This window comes from Apis cerana, linkage group LG8, assembly GCF_029169275.1.
Source record: "Apis cerana isolate GH-2021 linkage group LG8, AcerK_1.0, whole genome shotgun sequence".
In the NCBI taxonomy this organism is placed as follows: domain Eukaryota; kingdom Metazoa; phylum Arthropoda; class Insecta; order Hymenoptera; family Apidae; genus Apis; species Apis cerana.
Window position 1 is genome coordinate 2,664,386 of NC_083859.1, and position 23,790 is coordinate 2,688,175.

The 23,790-nt window shown below is 20.6% G+C and overlaps 11 protein-coding genes across 20 annotated transcripts; 6 read left to right on the forward strand and 5 right to left on the reverse strand.

Annotated features, from left to right (window-relative positions):
* The first annotated feature begins 62 nt into the window (after window positions 1-62).
* On the forward strand, window positions 63-2,614 carry LOC108003443 (NADH dehydrogenase [ubiquinone] 1 alpha subcomplex subunit 10, mitochondrial). Of its 2 annotated transcripts, none has more exons than XM_062078041.1 (5): window positions 63-203; window positions 588-921; window positions 1,162-1,803; window positions 1,896-2,288; window positions 2,386-2,614. In XM_062078041.1, the coding sequence occupies exons 2-5, from the start codon at window positions 853-855 to the stop codon at window positions 2,533-2,535; spliced, it is 1,254 nt and encodes a 417-aa protein (XP_061934025.1). In that variant the 5' UTR covers window positions 63-203; window positions 588-852; the 3' UTR covers window positions 2,536-2,614. The 2 variants fall into 2 exon arrangements, with proteins under 2 accessions (XP_061934025.1, XP_016921181.1); XM_017065692.3 differs by having other exon boundaries at window positions 64-203; window positions 628-921.
* A 765-nt stretch (window positions 2,615-3,379) lies between these two features.
* On the reverse strand, window positions 3,380-5,064 carry LOC108002902 (synaptobrevin homolog YKT6). 2 transcript variants are annotated; one of them, XM_028669467.2, is made up of 4 exons: window positions 4,879-5,064; window positions 4,543-4,777; window positions 4,210-4,481; window positions 3,380-4,118 (listed from the first exon to the last, which is right to left on the reverse strand). In XM_028669467.2, exons 2-4 carry the CDS (start codon window positions 4,730-4,732, stop codon window positions 3,978-3,980), a joined length of 603 nt encoding a protein of 200 aa, XP_028525268.1. In that variant the 5' UTR covers window positions 4,733-4,777; window positions 4,879-5,064; the 3' UTR covers window positions 3,380-3,977. The 2 variants fall into 2 exon arrangements, with proteins under 2 accessions (XP_028525268.1, XP_016920385.1); XM_017064896.3 differs by having other exon boundaries at window positions 4,543-4,740; window positions 4,879-5,060.
* Window positions 5,065-5,412: 348 nt separating this feature from the next.
* Window positions 5,413-7,929, forward strand: LOC108002921 (inhibitor of growth protein 5). Of its 3 annotated transcripts, XM_028669220.2 has the most exons (5): window positions 5,429-5,629; window positions 5,825-6,277; window positions 6,359-6,537; window positions 6,607-6,704; window positions 7,007-7,929. In XM_028669220.2, exons 1-5 carry the CDS (start codon window positions 5,593-5,595, stop codon window positions 7,017-7,019), a joined length of 780 nt encoding a protein of 259 aa, XP_028525021.1. In that variant the 5' UTR covers window positions 5,429-5,592; the 3' UTR covers window positions 7,020-7,929. The 3 variants fall into 3 exon arrangements, with proteins under 3 accessions (XP_016920415.1, XP_016920406.1, XP_028525021.1); XM_017064926.3 differs by having other exon boundaries at window positions 5,413-5,629; window positions 6,607-7,929; XM_017064917.3 differs by having other exon boundaries at window positions 5,413-5,629; window positions 5,825-6,537; window positions 6,607-7,929.
* Window positions 7,440-9,389, reverse strand: LOC108003457 (beta-1,3-galactosyltransferase 6). The gene is made up of 2 exons (XM_017065722.3): window positions 8,665-9,389; window positions 7,440-8,590 (listed from the first exon to the last, which is right to left on the reverse strand). The coding sequence occupies exons 1-2, from the start codon at window positions 9,387-9,389 to the stop codon at window positions 8,305-8,307; spliced, it is 1,011 nt and encodes a 336-aa protein (XP_016921211.1). The 3' UTR covers window positions 7,440-8,304.
* On the forward strand, window positions 9,109-13,574 carry LOC108003456 (translation initiation factor eIF-2B subunit gamma). Of its 4 annotated transcripts, none has more exons than XM_017065720.3 (5): window positions 9,109-9,247; window positions 11,789-12,472; window positions 12,568-12,880; window positions 12,963-13,189; window positions 13,291-13,574. In XM_017065720.3, the coding sequence occupies exons 2-5, from the start codon at window positions 11,796-11,798 to the stop codon at window positions 13,445-13,447; spliced, it is 1,374 nt and encodes a 457-aa protein (XP_016921209.1). In that variant the 5' UTR covers window positions 9,109-9,247; window positions 11,789-11,795; the 3' UTR covers window positions 13,448-13,574. The 4 variants fall into 4 exon arrangements, with proteins under 4 accessions (XP_016921209.1, XP_016921210.1, XP_016921207.1 ...); XM_017065721.3 differs by lacking the exon at window positions 9,109-9,247 and adding an exon at window positions 9,861-9,997; XM_017065718.3 differs by lacking the exon at window positions 9,109-9,247 and adding an exon at window positions 11,516-11,612.
* Window positions 9,778-11,339, reverse strand: LOC108003455 (tRNA (adenine(58)-N(1))-methyltransferase non-catalytic subunit TRM6). Its single transcript, XM_017065717.3, has one exon. It carries the CDS (start codon window positions 11,337-11,339, stop codon window positions 9,924-9,926), a length of 1,416 nt encoding a protein of 471 aa, XP_016921206.1. The 3' UTR covers window positions 9,778-9,923.
* A 60-nt stretch (window positions 13,575-13,634) lies between the features above and the next one.
* On the forward strand, window positions 13,635-14,871 carry LOC133666532 (large ribosomal subunit protein eL37). The gene is made up of 4 exons (XM_062078044.1): window positions 13,635-13,774; window positions 14,208-14,343; window positions 14,563-14,647; window positions 14,753-14,871. Exons 1-4 carry the CDS (start codon window positions 13,772-13,774, stop codon window positions 14,802-14,804), a joined length of 276 nt encoding a protein of 91 aa, XP_061934028.1. The 5' UTR covers window positions 13,635-13,771; the 3' UTR covers window positions 14,805-14,871.
* A 149-nt stretch (window positions 14,872-15,020) lies between these two features.
* On the forward strand, window positions 15,021-16,522 carry LOC108002885 (mpv17-like protein 2). 2 transcript variants are annotated; one of them, XM_017064864.3, is made up of 4 exons: window positions 15,021-15,441; window positions 15,569-16,011; window positions 16,106-16,231; window positions 16,318-16,522. In XM_017064864.3, exons 1-4 carry the CDS (start codon window positions 15,417-15,419, stop codon window positions 16,333-16,335), a joined length of 612 nt encoding a protein of 203 aa, XP_016920353.1. In that variant the 5' UTR covers window positions 15,021-15,416; the 3' UTR covers window positions 16,336-16,522. The 2 variants fall into 2 exon arrangements, with proteins under 2 accessions (XP_016920353.1, XP_061934027.1); XM_062078043.1 differs by having other exon boundaries at window positions 15,584-16,011.
* A 598-nt stretch (window positions 16,523-17,120) lies between these two features.
* On the reverse strand, window positions 17,121-18,511 carry LOC108003033 (uncharacterized). The gene is made up of 2 exons (XM_017065097.3): window positions 18,210-18,511; window positions 17,121-17,841 (listed from the first exon to the last, which is right to left on the reverse strand). The coding sequence occupies exons 1-2, from the start codon at window positions 18,379-18,381 to the stop codon at window positions 17,771-17,773; spliced, it is 243 nt and encodes an 80-aa protein (XP_016920586.1). The 5' UTR covers window positions 18,382-18,511; the 3' UTR covers window positions 17,121-17,770.
* A 275-nt stretch (window positions 18,512-18,786) lies between these two features.
* Window positions 18,787-21,362, reverse strand: LOC108002857 (transmembrane emp24 domain-containing protein bai-like). The gene is made up of 5 exons (XM_062078042.1): window positions 20,673-21,362; window positions 20,200-20,344; window positions 20,053-20,123; window positions 19,216-19,342; window positions 18,787-19,108 (listed from the first exon to the last, which is right to left on the reverse strand). The coding sequence occupies exons 1-5, from the start codon at window positions 20,841-20,843 to the stop codon at window positions 18,987-18,989; spliced, it is 636 nt and encodes a 211-aa protein (XP_061934026.1). The 5' UTR covers window positions 20,844-21,362; the 3' UTR covers window positions 18,787-18,986.
* Window positions 21,363-21,951: 589 nt separating this feature from the next.
* LOC108002864 (spindle and kinetochore-associated protein 1-like) lies at window positions 21,952-23,588 on the forward strand. 2 transcript variants are annotated; one of them, XM_062078045.1, is made up of 5 exons: window positions 21,952-22,103; window positions 22,186-22,355; window positions 22,462-22,583; window positions 22,712-23,174; window positions 23,246-23,588. In XM_062078045.1, the coding sequence occupies exons 2-5, from the start codon at window positions 22,274-22,276 to the stop codon at window positions 23,404-23,406; spliced, it is 828 nt and encodes a 275-aa protein (XP_061934029.1). In that variant the 5' UTR covers window positions 21,952-22,103; window positions 22,186-22,273; the 3' UTR covers window positions 23,407-23,588. The 2 variants fall into 2 exon arrangements, with proteins under 2 accessions (XP_061934029.1, XP_028525090.1); XM_028669289.2 differs by having other exon boundaries at window positions 21,971-22,103; window positions 22,182-22,355.
* The last annotated feature ends 202 nt before the right edge of the window (window positions 23,589-23,790 follow it).

Genomic DNA, 23,790 nt, shown 5'->3' on the forward strand with positions numbered 1-23,790 from the left:
TCTTTATTCGTTAAAGAAATAGGATTTGTTCTATTATTTATTACTCGAGAATAAAAATGTTTTTCGCGTTTATTATACTTAATTAATTAAAACGACTCAATATTTCAATTTCATTGCAAATGATTCTATTTGTTTGCGAACGTAATCATGTAACTGTGATACTAGCTCCATTCGGCGGAAAATTAAAGAAATTATTATAAGAGGTAAATTCAAAATTTTTGTATTCTATTATATATATTTATATATCTTTTATTTTTTTTTATTTTATATTATAATACAAACAAAAAATTATTTTTTTTCTTATCTAATATTTTTCAATATTAATATAAAATGTTATGATTATTAAAATTGATATCAATTATTTTATTTTAATTATTGAATTGCAATACAAAATTTTTTTTGAATGTTATAATTATTTTAAAATATAATTTTATTTAAAAACTAATTTTATAATTATTACATTGCAAATGTTTATGCATTTAATATCCAAAAATCTATTAAATCTGTCATATAGAATATGACAAAATAAAGTACATATTATAATGCTTAAAAAATGGAAAAATGAAAAAAATTTTTTTATGTTTTAGTTGCATTTATGATTATATTTATAAAAATTCAAATTTGTAGATCAATATAAGAAATAAATCTACATCTATAATTTAATAATACAGAATATATTCAAATGAGTACCACTGAACAGTCATAGAATGTCTCAACAATGTTGAATTGTACAACAATGTTGTACTGTTGAGTTTGAAATAAGAAATTAATAATAAGAAGAGTATTAATTTTGTTGCATATAATTAATTATATATGAATATCTTTTACTGAAATAATATTGATTTCAATAAAATGACATCAATATTTTCTGTTAGAATTGTAAAGAGCAATTCTATCGGATACTTAACTCGATTATGTAAGGTTAGTACTTTTAATAATTATATTATTAGAAAAACAATAAATATAATATTATTATTAATTATTATTATTATTAATTTATGTTAATAATAATATTATATTAATTATAATAATATTAATTAGATATCAAAATTATATATTTATCGAATATTTATGAATCATAATAAATATTAAAATAAAATAATTTCTTAAAGAATATTTTTTAATTTGAATATCTTTTATTACTAAATTTATATATTATAGATATCAAACAATTACAATATAACACAAGTGGCATTTATAAAAAGAATTGCGTTTAAAGAAAATATACCTAAACCAGCTCCATATCCTTATTGGAAAAAGATATGCAATGAATGCACTATGATATTGGATCCAACAACTCTTAGATATGATGATAATACTAAATTAATAATTGTGGATGGACCTCCTGCAGTAGGAAAAACTAAACTTTGTGAACAAATAGCAAAAGATTTCGGATTTTTATATATGCCACCACCAACACATGATGAAATATTTATAAATCATTATGGATTTGATGTTCGTGATCTAAATCCTCAATTACCAGAATCATGTCGTTTTTATGATTTAAAAGATTTCCTAAGAAATCCTTATTATTATAGAACAGCAACCATCCAATTAGGATTTTTTAATATGAGATTTGAACAATATTTGAATGCACTTGTTCATATATTAGCAACTGGACAAGGTGTAGTACTCAATCGATCCATTTTTACAGAATATGCTTTTATGGATGCTATGCATAAAGCTGGATATCTTAGTGACTTAACTGTGAAAGAATTTGAAATGATGAGGAAAAACTCATTCAAATTTCTTTTAAGACCACACTTAGTTATATATTTGGATGCATCTCCAGAAATCATTCTAGTAAGTTTATTTTTTATTTTCAAAAAAATTGTTAATTTAGATTAACACTATACAAATATATTAATTGAATGTATTAATTTTGTTGCATAAAGGAAAAAATAAAAAAACGAGGTAATGTGGATGAAATTAATTCAAAAGTTTTTACAACAAAATATTTAACAGATTTAGAAAATTCAACTAAAGAAAAATGTTTGTCTTGGCTATCATCACATTCACATATATTGATTTATGATTGGTCAAAAGAAGGCAATAATGTAGATGTAATTCAAGATATTGAAACTTTAGATTTTGAAGAAGATCAATATAAAGAAAAACTTCAAGATTGGGTATTTGTTGATACTGATCAATTAATTAATTTTTTGGAGATGTATCAAAGTAAGAAATATATATTCGATTATATGAATAAGAAGACAGAACCTATTATTGCTACTGATATGTATCTTATAAATGATGAAAGAGATATTCAACAGAAAGTACTTAATACAGTAAGTATATATCAATATACTATCTTGTATATAATTAAATAACTTATTAAATTATTAATTTTTGTATAGATAATAAAAATTTTATATAATACTTCAGGTCAATTCAGAGAAATATCAACCTGGATGTAATCCATATTATGATAAGATTCCATGGATTACAAAAAAACAGTCCCCATTTTTTTCTATTTATCGCCGAACACCTCATGATTTTGTAAATTGCGATTTATTTAAATTCGAATGTTTGTAAAAATTATTTGTAATATAGATCTTTATAGATATCAAAATAAATTAATATAATAAAGAAGATTAGTAATATAATATATAAATTAGATATAATTCTATTTGCAGTTTCTTTTCATGACTATTTGAATAACATAATAAAATATAAGCACTTCTAATGTTTTTAAAAAATATTATATAAGATTAAGAATTACTAATTTAGAAAAAAAATAAAAACAGATTTTAAAAAAATTAATGAAATTATCATTTTATTTTAATAAACATATTTGTTAGAATTATTATAGTTTATATATTCTATTTATTATGTATATTAAAAAAGATTTAACTGTGTTAAATGAAAATATATTATATGAAGTTTTTCAATTTTTTGACTGTATTGGAACAAAATAATATTGTAAAAATGTCATGTTATATGAAGGCCTACATTTAATATTATTTTATTTTTATATCAGAAAACAAACATATTAAAAATATAAATATATTTTCAAAATTACATAAATAAATATATATATATAATTGTTCATGCATATATGTTCGCATATAAACATATATTTAATTAAAACTATTATAAATTAGAATTTTTAGATTTAAAACTAATACAATTTATACACATACAAATAGATTAATTTATAAAAATTATAAACTAATTTAAAAATACGTCAATTTCATTTTTATATGCTTCAGCAATATGTTAATATATATTATAGAATTATATTCACAATATTATAATTTAATTTCAATTTGTTTTAATTTATATTAATTGTATTAAACAATTTAATTTTATGAAATTTACTTCTAATATTCATTAAAAAAACATAAAAGACATCAAGGAATAAGAAAAAAACAAACTCTTAATAGCAAAAATATTCTTCATTCACTATTATAATGTATTATATTGTAAATAAAAATTAAGATAACTGTTTACAAAACTATCTTCATTTTTTAATAATAAAGAAATTCATTATAAAATTCATTATCAATTCATTTAAATAAACATAACAATTATATTTATATTATATACTTATTTTTCAATAATGAAATACTAATTTTATTTTACAATGTTCCTTTAAATATTGTCAATATATAAATAAAATAAAAATATTTCTATGCACAAACTATTAACTATAAACTATACCATTTTTTACAACCAAGTTTTTATAAAGAAAAAAAAAATTATGAATCAATAAAAAATATTGAATTTGAAGTCAATTGAATGAGTTTGGCAGTAACCTGATACACCATTTAAGTGCATTAATACATATATCTTATATACAATAAATTTATACACAAAATATTGAATTTTGTCACATTTTGATGCTAATTGCATATAGAATTTAGAAATTATTCCTTTTAATAAAATTTTTATCATACTTATTCATTTGCACTTTGAGTTAAAATTACAAAATTACAATAATATTCACTGAAACAGTATATTTAATAACAAAAATTTTAAGGGGCTAAACTGCAACAAGAATTAGTTTTACGTGCAGTTTTATAAAATGCTTTTGATTGAACACTAAGCCCTTGTGATTTAGAAACCAAATCATCCAAATTCTCACCTCTTTTAAGAACAGCTTCTAATGTATTATGCTAGAAAATGCATAAAAAATAAATTAAATTTAATAGATTTTAATTAAATTAATTTAAAAAATATATTTTTATTGTTAACATTTATACTTACTAAAATGATCTTTGTCTCATCTAAATCATTTTGCATTTTAGTGAGAGCATCAGCTTCATTAGGATTTTGATATTTGGCTAAATATACATTAATCTGTGCAAAATCAGTCATAATTTCATTTAATGTATCCCATGTAGATTGTGGATATTTGGATGCAAATTCATCCATAACTTTTGTAATTAACGTATGAGCTACTCTTCTAGGATATTCATGATCTGATATAAGTACTGCAGCAAGATTATCTGCTCGTACAAATACATGACACATATAATCTGCAAAACAATACAAAAAATTTTAAACATTCCATATAAGATTTGATGTTTTCACAAATACCTCCTTCTTTTACACTCTGTCTAGAGCAATTCTGAGTTCTTTCCACAATAGTTTTACTTATAAATGTCATAAATTCCTTTACGCTTCCTCTTTGAAAAAACGAAAATCTATCTACGTCATAAGCAGCTTTCAATGTTGTCGCTGACGTAGGATTTTTGTATAAAACTGACAACGCATATAACTTTACCATTTTCTGAGCTGTAGAATGATTTATCTTTATAATTGTGTTAAATGTCTAATATTTTGCAAAAAAGATTTATTGTATTAATTTTTCAAATATACTGCTACTAAAGTGAAAATATTTTATTATACGACACTAATATATATTAAACTTACCACAAATAATATATATTTTTATTTAAATTTGTTTTATTGAACAAAACACATCAAATTATATTTACTATTAAATTTTTATTCATTCAAGAAAAATTTAATGATTACCTCTAATTTCATTTACGACTACACCTACTTTGATATTAGTAAAAAAGAAACCGCCATGTTCCTTATTTATAATATGATTCTCAATCGATCGTACATTTCATTATAAATTTCATATATTTATTTTATGTTATATGAACGTAATAAACAATTATGTCACATAATAAATAATATAATTAATAAATAATACATTATATAAAAATATATTATAATAATTTTAAATTATGATTTATAAAATATAATATCATAATAAAATTATAATAGATATAAATTTACCATTACATTATTTACCATTTACTATTTACTATCATATAAAATCACATTTTAATATTAATTAGATATACTTTTCGTTATTTATATAATTTCTATAAAATTATTGAATATTAGACAAATTACAGTTTCCCGCCAGGAAATTAAACAATGATAATGTATAGTTGGTAACCATGTCAGTAATATATTGCTTTGCATCTTATAATCATTGATCGTTTCTTTTCAAGAAATTTAACATATTTTTTTAATAATATCATTTTTAAATCTTTATGCAAAAAATTATTCTAATATTAATATAAAATATAAAATTTTCTTACATTTTTTTTTTAAGTGACAATAAACATGACAACAGCACTGTATCTAGAACATTATTTAGATAGTAAGTATTCAATTTTTCTTGTTAAAAAATATAAAGGAAATTATATTTTTTTACATTTATATTAAAGTAGAATTAATTCAAATTATATTATTTAATAAATACAATAATAATGAAAGACTCAATATTCTGTAATACCATTCTAATTCTAATTCTATTTATAAAATATTCTCTGCTAATCTAATTTCATTTTACCAGGTTTGGAACATCTACCTATTGAATTACAAAGAAATTTCACTTTAATGCGAGATCTTGATGCTAGAGCACAAGGATTAATGAAAGATATAGATAAATTAGCAGATGATTATTTAAAAAATGTAAAGAAAGAATCCCCAGAAAAGAAAAAGGAACAATTGACTCATATTCAAAACTTGTTTAATAAGGCAAAGGAATATGGTGATGATAAAGTACAATTAGCAATACAAACATATGAATTAGTTGATAAACATATTAGGAGATTAGATTCTGATTTGGCTAGATTTGAAGCTGAAATACAAGATAAAGCTTTAAATAGTAGTAGGGCACAAGAAGAAAATAATGCTAGTAAAAAGGGTAGGAAGAAATTAAAAGAAAAAGAAAAACGAAAGAAAGGAGCTGCAGGTACTAACAGTGAAGATGAATCAAAAACAGCTAGAAAAAAACAAAAAAAAGGTAAAATTAATTATTATTATTATGTTTTTTATTCATCTATGTTTTTAAAAGAAATTATTTATATTAAATATATATTTTTAGGAGGATCTGTTGCTTCTGCTTCATCAGCTGGAGCTGTAGGAAGTGGTGCTCAAGTAGATTCTACTGCACTTGGTCATCCAGCAGATGTTTTAGATATGCCAGTTGATCCTAATGAACCAACTTATTGCCTATGTCATCAAGTTTCTTATGGGGAAATGATAGGTTGTGATAATCCAGATGTAAGTGAATATCATTTATTCTAAATTTGTTTAAATATCTATAATTTTTAACATTTTCTGTTAATATAGTGTCCTATAGAGTGGTTCCATTTTGCATGTGTTGGATTAACTACAAAACCTAAAGGAAAATGGTATTGTCCAAAATGTACACAAGATAGAAAAAAGAAGTAAGTTTTATGAAATAAAATAATATTGATTTATTTTAAAATAAAAAAAAAATTCATGGATTATTTCTAAAATTATAATACAATATTTTTCATGGTTTAACATGAAAATGAATTGATTTGTATAAAGATAAACAAATAGAAAATTTGTAAAAAAAAAAAAAAAGAAAAGTATATATAGAGTCAGTCACAAAAATATTCAGTAAAAAATTTAATATTTTAATATTTTGAAAAATCTAATTTTAATGAAAATTTTTATGTATATAGAGCATAAGAGATTATATGTAAAGTAATTTATTTTTCAGAAAATTTTCTTAAATGTATGAAAACAATCTTCAAATTTTTATTATTTTTATTTGTTTTATATACACAATTTCAATTGAAAGTCTTTAATAGAGCAAAACATAAATATTTTATAGTTTAATATTTTGTAATTTCATAAAGTTATATTTAAAAAGCGAATAATATTGAAAGTTTAAGGATTGATTTTGTTTTCTCAAAATAATATTCTATTAATAAAAAAATTGCCATATATAATATATAATCTATTATCTATGTATATATACAATATTTCATATGAAACATTATTATTATTATTGATTTTGATGATATAATTTATTAGTAAGTTAAATTTCACAATATGTATGAATACCATTGCGACTGATTGTATATTATTCATATAATTAATATATATATGTATATAAAAAAAGTACATTAAAAAATTGGATTTACATTACAGCTAATATTGCTAGGAAAAATTATTCTTAAAATATCTACTTCTTTTTGAAAAAAAAAAAATTAAGTATTTTATTTTAAAAATAATTTACATTTCTTATTATAGTTTTTATTAAAAATAATTAAATATTACATTTAATATTTATGTCAGCAATATAAGATGTAATGAAAATGCAGTAAATTAATAGCTTATCACAGAAAAGAAAATCGACCATGACTATTATTGTCTTTCTATTATTTCTTTTAGATAAAAGTAGTAATTTATTATAAATTGGTCATTTTTGAATATCTGTGATTTGCTCAATTGAAATATAATATCTTATTCTACATAATTATTGTATTAAAATAGAAAAAATATTGCTGTTTTTATATTTTATAAATGTAAATGATATATATAGAGTAAATTTTTTTCTATGTATATATATCATATATACACATGTATGTATGTATACTATACATATATAATGAGAAAAATATATTTAATTTACAAAAATCAGATTTTTAATTTCTATTTCTATTTTTAATTTTATTTCAAACATATGTATAAAAAATAATTATGTTAATGTTTAATTTATATATTATAAAAAATAAGTATTAATGAAATAACATATTTTAATATATGTAATAATGTAATAATATTCAAAGTATTTTATGTGTTTATTATTATTCATTCTTTAATTAATTATAAAAACTATGAAGCATACTATTATTTAGATTACATCATTATAATATATAACATAGTTATTATAAATAAAATATTTATAAGTACTTACCAACATATTTAGTTGGTTAAATATAAATATATAAAATGAAATAATGACTAGAAGATTAAATGTATATAAAAAAAAAAGAGAGATAATTTTAATTACTATGGGATACCAGATTGTAAATTGCAACATTGACTGGGTGGAACTGTCCAATTATATTGATAACTCATACGATTTCTTATTTCTTTTACACACAATGCTCCAGATGCTTGATAATATTCATACATATTTTTCATGTTTTCAATAGTCTGTTTATGCATAACTATATATTGATTAGAACATCCACGTGATCTATATTCTGTATCAAATCGCACATCATGTTTTCTTTCAATATTTGCCAAAGATGCTATCCAAACTCCAACAGATACATCTTCTGCTTTGTATAATCTAAAAATATATTCAATGATAGAAAACATAATATTTTAATAATTCAATTCAATTTTATATTTTCAAAATCTTACTTGAAAATATCTGCATTTGTTGCAATAAATTTTATCAAATTATAAGATAAAACATATCCTCCTCCAAGTGCATAAGGAAGATAATAATCACATAATATCCAATCTATCTCTTTCCATGGTCCACTTCTTTTGACTTGTGCTTTTCCATTAAAAAATCCCCAATATAATTCTTTTTTTGTTCCTTTGTTATCCCATTTATCTAGCTCTCTTAAAATTTTATGTACCAAAACAAATGTATCATCATCACATTTCATTAAGAAATCAAATTGATAATATTCATAAATTTCCTTGAATGCATATAAAACTTTCTTTGTTAAAGTTCCATATGAATCTGGTAATCTTGATAATAAAAGTAAATCATTAAATTTTTGTTTTTCAGAATATAAAGTTTCTTTTTGCTCTGGCAATGTATCTAAAGTTCCTATTACAAAAAAATGTTTGACTGAAGCTTGTTTTTGTGCCAACCATGTCTTTCTAATAGTTGCTCTTCGTTCTAAGTTATCAGGACTGGAAAGTATAAGTATTATAAATCTAATTTTTATTTTATTTTTTGCTTCTTGTTCATTAGAACACTTTGTAGAAGGTAAATAATGTACACATAAGAAAACAATCAATAATATCATTAACAAAATTGGAATATTTAATTTTATGTGAAATTTTTTTCTAATCATCATAAATAAACTTTTCGATGAAGATTTTAATGGCAAAAGTGTCACAGAATCCATATTTAGTAAATGCGTTTTTATTCACATTCTTAACCTCTCGAATATTATCTTTATATATATAAAATTTGATACTCTGTCATTCTTTCAAATATTTATTTTTAAAATTTTAAAAGAATATATTATTTAACCATTTCTTTTAAAATTTGTGATTTCCTTTTATAATAAAATTTGAATAAAATTTATAAAAAAAATCGGCAGAACTAGTTGATATAGAAAAACCTAACTTTCTTAACAAGGGAAATCAGCTGTTAAAATCTATTAACTAAGAAATTTATTAACCTAGTAGATATAAGAATTAGATATATTATATTATTATTATGAAAAATTTTTTAAATTTTTAAAATTAAGAAAATATTGAATGTGTTATAATTAAAAATCACACATAAAATATTAAATAATATTTCTTTATTTTTTTCAAAAATTAATTTAAATCTAAAGCATTTATAAAAAGTATATCGTTATTATATTTATCGCATAAATTTTATTTAATTCGATTTTTAAATATATAAAATTTTAATTATTTAATATTATTTTTTATTGAACTAAATATCCTGTTAATAAATAACCTCCTGTATCACTACTTAAAATATCAGGATGTGTTCGATCAGGTAATACTTGGTACGAACGTAAAAAATTGGAAAAAAGTCTCAGATTAATAACATTTTGTTTTTGTTTTAACATCATATAAGTCTCTTGTAACGATTCTCGATACATGTGATAAATTACAAATGGTCTAGATGCTCCTAAAAATGGTAAAAGAGCAACAATGATATTTAAAGGATGTTCTTTAGCAATAATAGCTAATCCCCGAGCTTTAGAATTTGTAAAAAGGTTTACTGCACGTTGCGTTTCCAATAACCACTTTGGTTTCTTTGCAGGCGTTACTTCTGCAAATTTACATTCATTACATTCATTTAATTTGCGTTTTAAATTATTATCTATGCTATGATCAATTGTTTCATTTTCATTTGATTCATTAACACTATCCGAATTTCGCGCTTTAATATTTTCTTCTTTTATTCGCGAAATTTTATTATTTATGTGATTTTCATTATTATTTTTACTTTCATCTTCTTTTATTTTATTTGACAAATCATGTTTTAAATTACATTTTTTTGAAATGTTATTTAAAACAGCATTTTCACCTTGATAATATAGTCTTAAAAAACTGTAAATATTAACATTAATTAATCTCGTTAATTGTTCTGTAGAAAAATTCATGGCATGGACAAGAGCAGTTTGAGGAACATTTCCAGGATGCAAATTAATTAAATATCCTTTTGTATTTGAACCTATTCTATTTAACATTGCAGCAGCTGGCAAGCCATGTGATCCACTATCATATAATATATATAATCCATCTGATTGAACATCACTGTATGACAATAATTGCGATAAAGAATCCATTCTTAAATTTCCAATTTTATTATGATCTAGCTTAAAATATATATCATGTAATGAACTTATATTTGGTTTCCATATTGTTATATATCTAAAATATTTCTTTTCTTTCTTTTTCAAATATTTTTCCTGAGAATATTCTGTTCTATCTAAGAAAGACTTATTATTCTCAATTAGGCTGCTTACTATTTCTTTACTACTCTTACCAGATTCTTGAAGTTGAAATATTTCTTCCTTAGAAAGTTTTTGTGACTTACCATCATCAACTATAGAACGATTATCAGTACCACTTGGTAGTTCATTTAATAAATCATTTAATGATTCTGTTTCTAATACCTCTTTTAAAAAATATGTTCGTTTTTTGTCTTTCATTGGTATCATTTCAAAAGTGGTCCAAAAACGTTTTCCAATAATTTCATGCATTTGTACTAAATCTTTTCCCAACATTAAAGTACCATCAATAGTTACCTTATAAATTTTTTTGAAATTTAATTTTTTTACTATTACATATTTTCCTATTGTAATTATATTATCTTCGTTTTCACACATATTTATTAATTTTCTCTTTTATGAATTTGATAATTTTTCTTAGTTAAAAAATACTATAACTTCGAGTGTTCTTCGAATTAAATTTGTTTAAATTTTCTATAATACGTTTATATATATTATATATTATAATATATATTTTACTTTGATGAAATTTTACAATTTCTATTTTAAAACAGTTACAAATGAATTTAAGATACAACTTGATCTAACCTAAACGCATGAGTGTTAATCAACACGACGTTGAAGGCACACGCGTATCACCTGTTATTAGAGGTTATTAATGTAATGCTAAGAAGAAAATAATAAAGATTTTATTCTCTTTTTTTTTATTATATATTTTATTATATTTATAAAATTATTAAAACAAACATTATTTAATTTTGATATATAATTAATTTTTCCTTTCATACTTTAATTATTATTATTTCATAATTACATGTGTTTAATAGGTGAAGAATGTTCCCTTATAAGGAATTTCAAGCAATTGTGCTTGCTGCAGGAGGAGGATCTCGTATGACTGAACTTACTCGAGGTCAATATAAATGTTTATTACCAATTGGAAATATACCAATGATTTGGTATCCTCTTCAATTATTAGAACGGGCTGGTTTTAAAGAAGCTATTGTTATTATATCTGAATATATGGAGCACAATATCTCATTAACGTTATCTGATTTAAATCTTAAAATTAAAACAGATATTGTTGTTGTCAAAAATGCAGAAGATATGGGAACAGCAGATTCTATTAGACTTATTCATGAGAAAATTCATACAGATTTTATAGTTATTTCTTGTGATTTAATCACTGATGTTGATATATGTGAAATTTTAAATCTTTATAGAAAACATAATGCTAGTATTACAGCATTAATGTTGCCTGTTCCTAAAGTACCAGATGATTTTATAACTCCTGGTCCAAAAAACAAACAAAAGCCTGAAACTGATTTAATTGGTATTTGTAATGAAACTGGCCGTTTAATTTTCTTAGCATCTGCATCAGACTTTGAAGAAACAATAAAAATTACACAGACATTACTCAAAAAGCATCCAAGTTTTACTATGCATTCAAAATTAATGGATTCCCATTTATATGTTATTAATAAATGGGTTTTAGATTTTCTTGTACACAATAAGTTAGTAGAATTAAATAGAATTAGAAAAAATTTTAATAATACAATTTTTTAATTTTCATAATGAACTATTCTTTTTTTTTTTTTTTTTTTTTTAGAAATTTTAGTACGTTAAAAGGAGAACTTCTTCCATATATCGTTAGCAAACAATTTTCAAAACCTCCCAAACAATGTCTAGATGATAAAAATACTTCTATAGTACGTATGAATTTAAAGGAAGATGTTTATCGTTTTGCAATTGAAAAACCACTTGATGAATTAATTAGAAAAATGTCAGCATTCAATGATCATAATACTGATTTAGAAGATGCATATCATGGAGATATAATACGATGTTATGCTTATATTGGTAATGGAAAATTTGGTTTGAGAACAAATACCATACAAATGTATCATCTTGCTAATACTAAGGTGAAATTAATAACAATTTATTTTATATATATAAATAATTTTATTTTAAATATTTCATTAATTATTAAAATTAATATTATAGATATCAGAATGGTGGAATGAAGATAATGATGGACAATCATTACCAAATATTGCAACTACAGCAATAATACGTAGCACACAAATGCAAGATTGTCGTGTACATAATAATTCATTTATTGATGATAAAACATCTATTAAAAATACTCACATTGGACAAAATGTAACTATTGAATCAAAAACTAGAATATCTCAAAGTGTTTTAATGAAAGCTGTAACAATCAGGCAACGGTATTATTTAAATAATTTAATTCTATTTATACTTTTAATTATAAATTAATTTATAATTAATTTATAATAATTATATGCTATCTATAAATATTTTTTTACAGATGCATAATACATAATTGCATATTGGGCAATGGTTGTTTTATTGAAGAAGGCACCGAATTGAAAGATTGTATAATTGGTCCTATGCATGTTGTAACATCTGGTAGTCAATATTCTCATGAAGTGCTTACTGATTCAAATGACCTAATAGTAATTTAATTATTCATAAATATTAAATATATTATTAAATATATTATTCACTTTAGTATGAATTTGTTTTTATAAGAGTTTGTAAAAGTTATAATTAAAATTATGCTATTTCGAAATAAAAATAAAATAATATAAATATATGTTTTTTATAATATAATATATATTATAAATATAATTATATTTTTATAATATAATTATATAAAACAAAAAACAATTTTTGTATTAAGAATTATTATTTTTGGAATGAGAACCTCTGTTTTCGTTAGTATGGACGAAGGAACATAAGGTTTTGGAACAACTAACCATCTCTTTTATGTTGTTTCTTCGTGCAAAATGGTAAGTGCATTCTAATATTTTAAAATCTAAATATTATAAAGCAATCGTAAAATTTATTTGTTTGAAAAATACTTAAAACTTTTTTTTATTATATGCAAAAATAATTTAAAATTATAGTTTTGCTATAAATATTTGAAATAAATATGTTATTAATATGAAATGATAATTGAGGTTATATGACATTTCTGAAATTTAATAATAGATTTATAATCATTTTGACTTAAAAATCGCTTATTACTTTATTAAAAAATTCAATATTTTTAATAAAATTATCGAAAATTATGTAAGTTTCAAATATAATAATTTAGTATATTGTTTTAATTTATTCTTTTTTGAATGTTTATAAAATTAGAGTTTCAAATTCTGAGATAATTTTAATATCTAATATTATAATTAAAAATTTTATAATTTTAAATGAAATTAATATTTATAGACGAAGGGTACATCGAGCTTTGGTAAGCGACGAAATAAAACACACACTTTGTGTAGACGATGTGGTCGCAGTTCATACCATATTCAAAAATCACAATGTGCTCAATGTGGATATCCTCAGAAAAAAATGCGATCATGTAAGATTTTGAAATTATATTTTTTAAAGCTATTTTTTAAAATTATTTTTCACAGATAAAAGAGTAAAATAAAGAATTGAGAATTTTATTTTTGAACTCAATATATATTTAATATAAAATATTATTTTTATATTATAAAAAATATTATAAAATATTATATTTAAAAATATTAATCATAAGTTTCTAAATAAATAGTTAATCATATAATATTAATTTTAGATAATTGGTCTGTAAAAGCTAAGAGGAGGAAAACTACTGGAACTGGCCGTATGCGTTACTTAAAAATTGTACGTCGTAAATTCAAGTAAGTTTAAATATAAACTTATAATAAATAACGGAAAAATTAAATATTGATTTTCAAATAAACAATCAAAACTTTTTTTATTATTTTTTATGTTGTTTTTTTCAGAAATGGATTTAGAGAAGGTTTACCAAAACCTAAATCAGTTCAAACTAAATAATTTTAATTTTTATTATTGTATTATATATCTATAAAAATTTGACATTTAATAAATAACTTAAAAAGTCTGAATGCCTATTATATATTTTAAATTAAGGTTTTTTAAAGTAAAATAGTATTAAAAGTAATATTTTTATGAGAATCTAATCATGAATTAGCGAATCTCATTGTAATTAAGTAACAGATCATTTATATTATTTATATTTTTAGCAAACAAAAATCGCAAAAAAATGTTTAAATAAGTAAAAAGTAAATGGTGGGGGCGTTACTTACTGCGCAAACGCGGCACAACTTTCGATTGCATTCTGTCTTATAAAAACTACAGTTTCGCAAATTTCTATTCAGTAACGCGTAGATTTATGTTGCAAAGTGATAATTTATATCTGTTTTTAAAATCTATATAAAATATACTTGCACTTTAATTAATTCAAATTACGGTATATATATCATGTTCAGATCACAATTTTATCTTCACAAAAAACGAATAAAAATTTAGCAAAATTAGTATTTTAAATAAAATACAGAAAGAAAAACATTCTTAAGATAAAAAAACGTATATTTGAAAAATTATAAATTATAATAAGAAATAATTACTTAATAGATTTTAAACTCAATGACTGTTTGGAGAAAATTATTCGGTAAGCATTATAAATATTTGATATATTAAAATTAACTCAAAATTTCTTAAAATTGATGCTAATAATTAAATTAAATTCAAATTAAATTGATAATTAAATAGTTCAAGTAAAGATATAAAAATTATAGGTAAATATCTTCTAGTCACAAACACTGTGAGCTGTGGCTTAATGATGGCAATAGCAGATATTATTCAACAACGTAATGAATACTTTAAAAAATATAAATATTTACCAAATGGAACTTATGTAATGGCAGCATCTCCAGATATAGAACAAAAGTTTCATAATTTAAAGATTTCTGATATTTACATGCACGATTATGTGCGAACTAAAAATATGATGATTGTAGGCCTATTTCAAGGTCCTTTTCATCACTGGTTCTATATGATTTTGGAAAAAGTATTGCCCGGAAAAAATGCTGCATCTGTTATTAAAAAAACTTGTCTAGATCAAACTATTGCCAGCCCAATTTGTCTAGGAATATTTTTTATTGGTCTTGGTCTTTTAGAACATCACAATATGAAAGAGATTCATGAAGAAATGAAAGTGAAATTATACGACACGTGGAAGGTATATATTTAGTTTTCCCGAACTATTATTACTCTTTCTAGTAATATATTTAAATATGTAATTATAGTTTTCCTTTCATCCTACTTATGTTCAGGTTGATTGCTGTTTTTGGCCTCCAACACAATGTGTAAATTTTTTCTTCATACCGCTTCGCTATAGAGTATTATATACTAATTTTATGACAATGATTTATGATATTTTTCTGTCATATATGAAATATGTAAGTTTTTTTTAAATTTTTTCCCAAATTTTTTCATAATTACGATATAATTTAATGTATTATATTTATTATTTTCTCTGATGCAGGATGTGCAGTATCAATAATTGAACATTTCAAAACTAGTCTATTGTACAAATTATAATTTTTTTAGATGATCCATATTTTATAATATATATATTTTTAAATATAAATACCACCGAATAGTATATGATATAAAATGTATAATATTCAACGAAAAAAAATTTTATCACTAAAAAATAAAAAAATTTTTGTTTTTATACAAAAAAGATTGTTTATGATTTTAAAACCTTATTATTGTTTATTAATTGGAAATTAATAATTAATAATTAATTGGGAATTAAATAACAATTCTAGTATTTATTAATTGAAAATTAAATGATTATTCGTTATTGTATTTCAATTTATTTACTTTATTATCGAAATTTACTATAGTATTTGAAATTTTTCGAAATTTTGATCCTTTAGGTTTATTTTTTAAGTCCAAACAATGTTTATCAATATTTGTCAATGTGCAAATAAGTCTGATGCATCTTGTAGGAATATTTATTCCTTATCGCCCGTAACAATAGTCCATCGGATGCAACATATTTATTAGAGTGACAGTTTTTGTTTGTCATTTGGCGACAATGGGATTACGAAGCCTTCTAAGCCGTCAGTCGCCAGTGAACAAACACCGATTATTGATGTGTAAATATTAATAATAAACCAAGCTAACAATAAATATGACTGGTATATAGATATCGATGAATTTTCCAAAATTATATTACAATAGAATGTAAGTAAATATTAAAGAATAAAGTATACACAGGACATATGTATAATGTATACATGGAATATAAAAGATATGTAGAAAAAGAAAAGATTTTAGTTTTTAAATAAATATCAATATCAGCTTTTTATTAAAATAAGAAAATTCAATTCAATAAATAATTTTTATACATATTTTATTTTTTTTATGTAGCAATTTCTATTAACTTGTAATCAATAATATAAAATAGATAATATTGACAATTATGTACAAAAATATTCTTAGAAATAACATGATTGGTTAAATAGTTTCTGATATAAATTTTCGATAAAAATTTTTAATTTCAATAATAATTTGTAATAATTATAATAATATATAATAATAGTCAAAACAAATAAAAGATTCAAATTCAGAATCAAAATATAATTTAATGATAATGAACCAATTAATTGTTTATATGTTATTTATAATAGAAATTGCATTGATTCATTATATTGATTTTTATTAATTTATAAACAAATTATATATTCATAATAGTTTATAATTAAACAAATACATTAAATAAATTAAATGTATTTTATTTTGTATAAAAATACGAAAATGCGATTTTTTAAAAGTAACTATATAGATTTAATAAATATTTAAAATTGTTTAAACTACAGTTGTAGATTTATATTTTGCAGTTATAATAAAAATATCAAAACAGATAAGAAAAAAGATATTAAAATATTTATATAAGAAACGAAAATTGAATAAGTATTTGTTTATAATCATCCTTGGTTAAATTGTTTGCGAAATGGAGGGAGATCCAAAATTCGAGCAGTACCAAGGAGCATTAAAGCTGTAAAAATTTTGTAAAAAAATGAATAAATTTATATAAATTTAAATAAAATAAAATTACGTCTAACATTAATAAATTTTAAAAGTATATTTTTGCACACAAACTTTTAACCTTAAAATTTCAAATATTTAAAACTAATTTACTATTAAATTATTGCATGAAATTAAAGTTCAAATAAATATATAATAAATAATATTATTTCTAGTTCATTATTAAATGATTTTTAATAATAATATTTGAAAAATATTTTAAATATTTTAAAACTTAATTTTATTAACGTATAAAAATGAAATATTAATACTTCAAAAAAATCTACGTTAAAGAAGTATAAATTTATATATAAAAATAGAAAAAAAATAATACATTACCGCTTCCAATTGAGTACATAATGGTTTTTCCAATTTTTTTCTGAAATTTTTTTGAATGATACGCAACATATAAACCAGAACCAATAAGACCACAACCACTGAAAATTCTACAACCTAAACAATCACGATTTCGATTGTTAATTATATTCCTCACTGTAGATATTTCTTGCATTTTTCACTTTATAATTACACAATAAAATATTAAAATATGTATGATGAAACTTCTTCAAAAGAATAAGCCTAATTTTATATAGGTTATGTTTAAACTGACATTTTTGTTCATTATAGATCGAAATAAATCGAACTCGATTTTCCATATAAATTTTTGAAATAATACGTTAGAAGATAAACTATTATTTTTTATATTTAAATAATGAAAATTAAAAAAATTATTTTTTATTATAATTTTATATACAAAATATAGAATAAATTTTTATATTTAGATAATATTTAAATGAATTAACCTATAATTATTTTTTTTAAAGATTTTTTTTCTTCCTAAGAAAGAAATAATTAATATAGAAATTTACTAAACTTAATGATATAAAAGGAATAAAAATTTAGTAATTACTACATATACTTATTTAATCTTATTTATTTTTTAATCAAATTTGAGTATACAAAATTTAAATCAATCAATTTTCCTACAATTTTAATGATATTGAATTTTTTATTATATTTACGAAAGAAAGAAATAAAAAAAAAAGAATAAATAAAATCTGGTTCAGTGTAAAAATTGTAAGAATTTTGACAATTTTCATTATTATCTTTTTCTAATTATTCAATAAGCTTTTTTGCTTTGAAAAAACGCCTTAAGTAAAGAACTTGCCAAATTGAGAGCCCTAGAAGCCAACACATGGAGAATATACTAAAATACAATACTCGAGTATTTGTTGCCTCTGAAAATTGAACAAAAATCAATCAATTATTAATAATAAAATTTATGTTTATTTTAATATAAACTATATTCTATATTTATTATTTAATTTTTATAATTTTCTATTACCATTTGTATCTCTCATTTCTTCCTCATTTTTTCGCATTCGAGCAAAATCTTGGACAATAGCTTCAGATAAGTCTTCAAGACGTTTCAATTCAACTTCAGAAGGTTTAAGTTTTGCTGCTTCACCAATCTTAAATAAAAATATATAATTGATGATATTATTATTATTTTAAAATTTAAAAATTGAAATCATTTTAATATATAAGAATTATATATCAATATATAGAAGAATATATAGAAGATTATATATTATGATTATGTTATTAATTGCAAAAAATTCATCTTTCATGTTAATATATTTATAAATATTATATATGCAACCTTTATTTATATAAATAATGTGTGTGTATAAATAATTTTTAAATGTGTGAACTTTTTATTCTTATAATTTTTTAAATTTCCTATTAATCCATATTAAAATTCATGTTATTACAAGCCATAATAAAACTATTAATAAAACCTTAATAAAACCATTCTTACTATCAATTGTATTAATATAAAATATTTATAAAGCAAAGAACATAAAATATTATGAGATTATTCTTAAAATCAATTTAAGAAAATAAATATTGATAATCCATAAAATAGATTGAAAAATGAAAGAAAAAAAATAAACATAATTTGTTTTTATTAATATTATACTCTAAATTATTTTTAAAAATTTAATATTTTTGTAATAAAATTAGAAATTATCAATTTTTATTAACATTCAATAAATATTTTATTAAAATTGAAACAAATTTGATAGATAAAAATTATGAATTTAAAATTTAAAAATTAAATTTCTTAATAATTTGAAATTTAAAATATATAAATAATAAAATCATTTAAATAACTTACTCCTTCATAATTCTTTGCTTCAATTCCACGTTTTGTGATTAAATAAATTTCTTGTTTAATTTGTTTAATATCTAAAAAATATTTTTTAATTAAGATAAAAATTTTATCCAATTATTAAATAAATATAATTTTGTTTACAATACATACTGCCTGAAAAAGATGGTTGTATGGCATGTGCCATAAAACAAATCTCAAATGTATCATAAGTTTCTGTGACAAATGAAAATTTCAATATCTTTCCATGAGGAATATCATCCTTTTTTGAAAGAATATCTCCTTTTGAATCTTTTACCTATTAAAGTAAGTACAAAAAAATAATTAATATATGATGATATATAAATATAATATATATATAAATATATATATATAATATATATAATATAAATATTGGTATAAATAATATAAATAATATAATATATAAATATTAGTAATTCTAATTATAATTTATTAATAAAATTTATTAAAAAGTCAAAAATTTTATTTTAAATAAAAGTAAAGTAATATAAAATAAATATAATAATAAACATATGTGAAAAGTTAACCTAATTTAAACTTAACCTTAATAGATTATATTTAATTCGTTTCAAATATAAATATTATAAGAAATTGATGAAACTTACAACATATTCGGTTTTAACAGCTGGTGCTAAAGAGACTTCATATTCTCCAGCAAGTAAGACATTCGCTTGAACTTCTTCTTTTAAACATTTCATTGAATTCGGTTCAAGGTAAAATCGTATACTATGTACATACGCGAGTAACATCGCGAAAATGAATATTATAGTTCGCATTTTTCATAAAAATATATTAACTAATTTTAATAAAAATTTATAATAATACTTAATGTAAATGATAAACTATCAATATATTGATGAGTTGGCAGCCATTAAGTATTTCAAACAATTTGTGATTCGTGATACGACGAAAACATGAAAAACTGTATTAATCATTCAAAATACTACCATAGACAAAACTCAGAATAAACTATTGTTTCATAAGATTTTATGCTGTTTTTATTCTGAATTATTTATCATGCAAGAAATCAAAAGTACAAGCATGTACGCAAATTAGATATCTTATTTATATTCTTAGATCTATCATAAATAAGATATAATATAGACTTAGCATTTAATATATTTTCTAATCCTTAGGATTCTTTTCAATATTTTTAGCGTTTGTAATAAAATAGCGTTCGTAGTAAAAGTAATGATTGAAATTAAAATTAAATTTCAATATAAAATTAAAAATAAGAAATAACAAATAATTATAAATAAGAAATAGAATAAATATTTATTATATTTTATAGACGTATACTAAAGTTATTTTATATATGATTATATTTATAAAACTTATTACGAAATAATTTATATAAATATGTTTTACGAAAGCATTCTCTTAAAGATAGATTCTAAAACCGAATTTTCACAAAGATAATTAAAATATATTATAATTTTGAAAGAGAAATGATGAAAATATATTCAATTGACATATCTTAGTTAACTATAGATAAAAATAATAAATATAAAATAGACATTATTTTTAAAATACCATAGATTTAAATATAAAAACAAAAAGAACAAAAAAAGAAAAAAATATAAATAAAATAAGAATTGAGTAATGGTATTTTTTAAATACTTTTTAAAAATACTCAAAAAATTACATAATTTGTACTTTATTTCTATCTTTCTTTTATTATTTATTCTTTTTATATATAATAGTTATATTATAATATTTTAAATATAATTTACAATTTTATATAATATAAACTATTTTATATAATAACAATTTTATATAATAAAAACTATATATAATAGTTTTTATATTTTTTAAATATTTTATAATAATTTTATATAAATATGTAATAATGATTAATTAAATAAAATTATTTTAATTATCAGTTTAGTAATTAAAATAAGATTTTTTTTTCAAACGCGGCTTTATTTGTTTTATCTAAAATTTATTGATGAGAACGCCATTTGTAAACGATACTGAATGAATTAAATTCAAAGTTTACAAACGGCGCCAGGAATGACCGTTATTTGTAATGCTGTGTAAGTTAGATATACCATTTTTCATTTTTTTTAATTTATTCTATAAGTAATTGTTTTTCAACATTTATTTATCATAAGGCAGAATAGCATAAATGTGACACAATATTAATTTATAAATTTTTTCACATTGTTTTACTTATCGATTATTTGAAAACGATAATTATTTGAAAATGACAACCTCACTGGAAGATATTTTAGAAAAACAGTGTGAAAAGTTACAAGATCTTAAAACTGCGACAATATTTATTAAAAGTAAGATTACATTTTAATTTTTAAATTATTTTATCAATAATATTCAAACAATAATATTCTATTAAAAAATAGATATAATTTTTTATCTATAATTTTTTATATTCAGGTAAAAATGCAATTAAAGAAGAATTCCTTAAAATGCGTATAGTACTTTCACAAATGTGTAATGGTATTGAACAGATAAGGAAAAAATTAGTTGATATGAGAAAACAAAATAATCAATGTAGAGTATGTTTTTTAATTTATAAATATAATATAATATATTTCTCAATAAATATTTTTAAAAATATTTTATTATTGTTTCTAAAAATCAATCTGTTATAATTAAATTTTAATAAGAAAACTGAAAATTTTAGGAATTATTGTCATTCATTGAAAGTTTGGATAAGAGAATTATTCATATGGAAAAAAATATTCCACATGAATTAATTCGTGATTATAATAAAATTGAAAATTCTTTATCAATGAAAACTATATGCAAGAAAGAATTTATACAGAAATCACCTATAATAATAAGAAATAAAAATGTAGAAAAAGAAAAGACTCCAATAAAAGACTGTAAAAAAATATTATTTAACGAACTTGAAGTTTGTCCTATGATATCTTTGATAAGTGAAAATGAATTCAATAAAGTTCCAAAGTATATTATTGGAAGACAATCTTTAGAAACTGTAAATGATTTCATAAATACTATTAATCATATATTAAAAACAAAATATACATTTTTATCATTGGGAAAAGCTCATGCAAGAAAACAAGGAGATTTGAATCTTTATTTGCACTATAAAAAACAAGAATTAGATTTATGTAATGATTCTGGTAAGATTTTTTTTTCATATATTCAAATTTCATATATTTCATTTAAAAAAAATATAAAAATTATGTTTCAGAATACATATATTTTTTTACTGGTGAAGATTATGAAAAACAAATGAAGTCTAAATTAAATAAAATTAAATTAAATCTAATAACAGTTTTACGACATTGCAAAAGATTAAGAGAACATAGGATAAAAAACGATTTGCGATATATAATATTAACAAAAAAATAATTGCTTAAGTTTTAAATTAAGTAATAAAATAAAAAGATTGCACAATAAATTGTTTCATTGTACAAAGAAGTTAAACATATAATTTTATATATTTTTTTTATAAGTTTTATAATAATTTGTAAATGATACATATTTTTATGTGTAGTCAATACTATTGTAAAATATATTTCCATTATTCCATTTCTTGTTGTTATTTTATTTTTTAAATTTTATATAATAGCATTTTATTTGTAATAGTTTGAAAATTGTTACAAAATTTATATTTGAAATGTCAAATGAAGAAAAAAATAAATTTATAATATATAAATAATGTTAAACTCAAAAATTTTTTTGAGATTCACTTTTGTTTTGGTCGTCGTGACAGCGTGTTTACCGGAAACTAAA

Excerpts from the sequence above, each read along its gene's own strand:
- LOC108003456 (XM_017065720.3), top strand. The coding sequence starts at position 11,796 with ATGTTCCCTTATAAGGAATTTCAAGCAATTGTGCTTGCTGCAGGAGGA. Across the intron at positions 12,881-12,962 it reads ATCATCTTGCTAATACTAAG|ATATCAGAATGGTGGAATGA; the intron begins GTGAAATTAATA and ends TTAATATTATAG. Across the intron at positions 13,190-13,290 it reads GCTGTAACAATCAGGCAACG|ATGCATAATACATAATTGCA; the intron begins GTATTATTTAAA and ends ATTTTTTTACAG.
- LOC108002857 (XM_062078042.1), bottom strand. The coding sequence starts at position 20,843 with ATGCGAACTATAATATTCATTTTCGCGATGTTACTCGCGTATGTACAT. Across the intron at positions 20,124-20,199 it reads ACAACCATCTTTTTCAGGCA|ATATTAAACAAATTAAACAA; the intron begins GTATGTATTGTA and ends AATATTTTTTAG. Across the intron at positions 19,343-20,052 it reads AAGCAAAGAATTATGAAGGA|ATTGGTGAAGCAGCAAAACT; the intron begins GTAAGTTATTTA and ends TTTTTATTTAAG.
- LOC108002885 (XM_017064864.3), top strand. The coding sequence starts at position 15,417 with ATGACTGTTTGGAGAAAATTATTCG. Across the intron at positions 15,442-15,568 it reads TGTTTGGAGAAAATTATTCG|GTAAATATCTTCTAGTCACA; the intron begins GTAAGCATTATA and ends TAAAAATTATAG. Across the intron at positions 16,012-16,105 it reads AATTATACGACACGTGGAAG|GTTGATTGCTGTTTTTGGCC; the intron begins GTATATATTTAG and ends ACTTATGTTCAG.
- LOC108002864 (XM_062078045.1), top strand. The coding sequence starts at position 22,274 with ATGACAACCTCACTGGAAGATATTTTAGAAAAACAGTGTGAAAAGTTA. Across the intron at positions 22,356-22,461 it reads TGCGACAATATTTATTAAAA|GTAAAAATGCAATTAAAGAA; the intron begins GTAAGATTACAT and ends TTTTATATTCAG. Across the intron at positions 22,584-22,711 it reads AACAAAATAATCAATGTAGA|GAATTATTGTCATTCATTGA; the intron begins GTATGTTTTTTA and ends TGAAAATTTTAG.
- LOC108003443 (XM_062078041.1), top strand. The coding sequence starts at position 853 with ATGACATCAATATTTTCTGTTAGAATTGTAAAGAGCAATTCTATCGGA. Across the intron at positions 1,804-1,895 it reads CATCTCCAGAAATCATTCTA|GAAAAAATAAAAAAACGAGG; the intron begins GTAAGTTTATTT and ends TGTTGCATAAAG. Across the intron at positions 2,289-2,385 it reads AACAGAAAGTACTTAATACA|GTCAATTCAGAGAAATATCA; the intron begins GTAAGTATATAT and ends ATAATACTTCAG.
- LOC108003033 (XM_017065097.3), bottom strand. The coding sequence starts at position 18,381 with ATGCAAGAAATATCTACAGTGAGGAATATAATTAACAATCGAAATCGT. Across the intron at positions 17,842-18,209 it reads TATGTACTCAATTGGAAGCG|CTTTAATGCTCCTTGGTACT; the intron begins GTAATGTATTAT and ends AAATTTTTACAG.
- LOC108002921 (XM_017064917.3), top strand. The coding sequence starts at position 5,593 with ATGACAACAGCACTGTATCTAGAACATTATTTAGATA. Across the intron at positions 5,630-5,824 it reads TCTAGAACATTATTTAGATA|GTTTGGAACATCTACCTATT; the intron begins GTAAGTATTCAA and ends TCATTTTACCAG. Across the intron at positions 6,538-6,606 it reads TAGGTTGTGATAATCCAGAT|TGTCCTATAGAGTGGTTCCA; the intron begins GTAAGTGAATAT and ends CTGTTAATATAG.
- LOC108003457 (XM_017065722.3), bottom strand. The coding sequence starts at position 9,389 with ATGGATTCTGTGACACTTTTGCCATTAAAATCTTCATCGAAAAGTTTA. Across the intron at positions 8,591-8,664 it reads ACAAATGCAGATATTTTCAA|ATTATACAAAGCAGAAGATG; the intron begins GTAAGATTTTGA and ends ATATATTTTTAG.
- LOC108003455 (XM_017065717.3), bottom strand. The coding sequence starts at position 11,339 with ATGTGTGAAAACGAAGATAATATAATTACAATAGGAAAATATGTAATA.
- LOC133666532 (XM_062078044.1), top strand. Across the intron at positions 14,344-14,562 it reads TCAGAAAAAAATGCGATCAT|ATAATTGGTCTGTAAAAGCT; the intron begins GTAAGATTTTGA and ends TATTAATTTTAG. Across the intron at positions 14,648-14,752 it reads ATTGTACGTCGTAAATTCAA|AAATGGATTTAGAGAAGGTT; the intron begins GTAAGTTTAAAT and ends TGTTTTTTTCAG.
- LOC108002902 (XM_028669467.2), bottom strand. The coding sequence starts at position 4,732 with ATGGTAAAGTTATATGCGTTGTCAGTTTTATACAAAAATCCTACGTCA. Across the intron at positions 4,482-4,542 it reads ACAGAGTGTAAAAGAAGGAG|ATTATATGTGTCATGTATTT; the intron begins GTATTTGTGAAA and ends ATTGTTTTGCAG. Across the intron at positions 4,119-4,209 it reads ATGAGACAAAGATCATTTTA|CATAATACATTAGAAGCTGT; the intron begins GTAAGTATAAAT and ends TGCATTTTCTAG.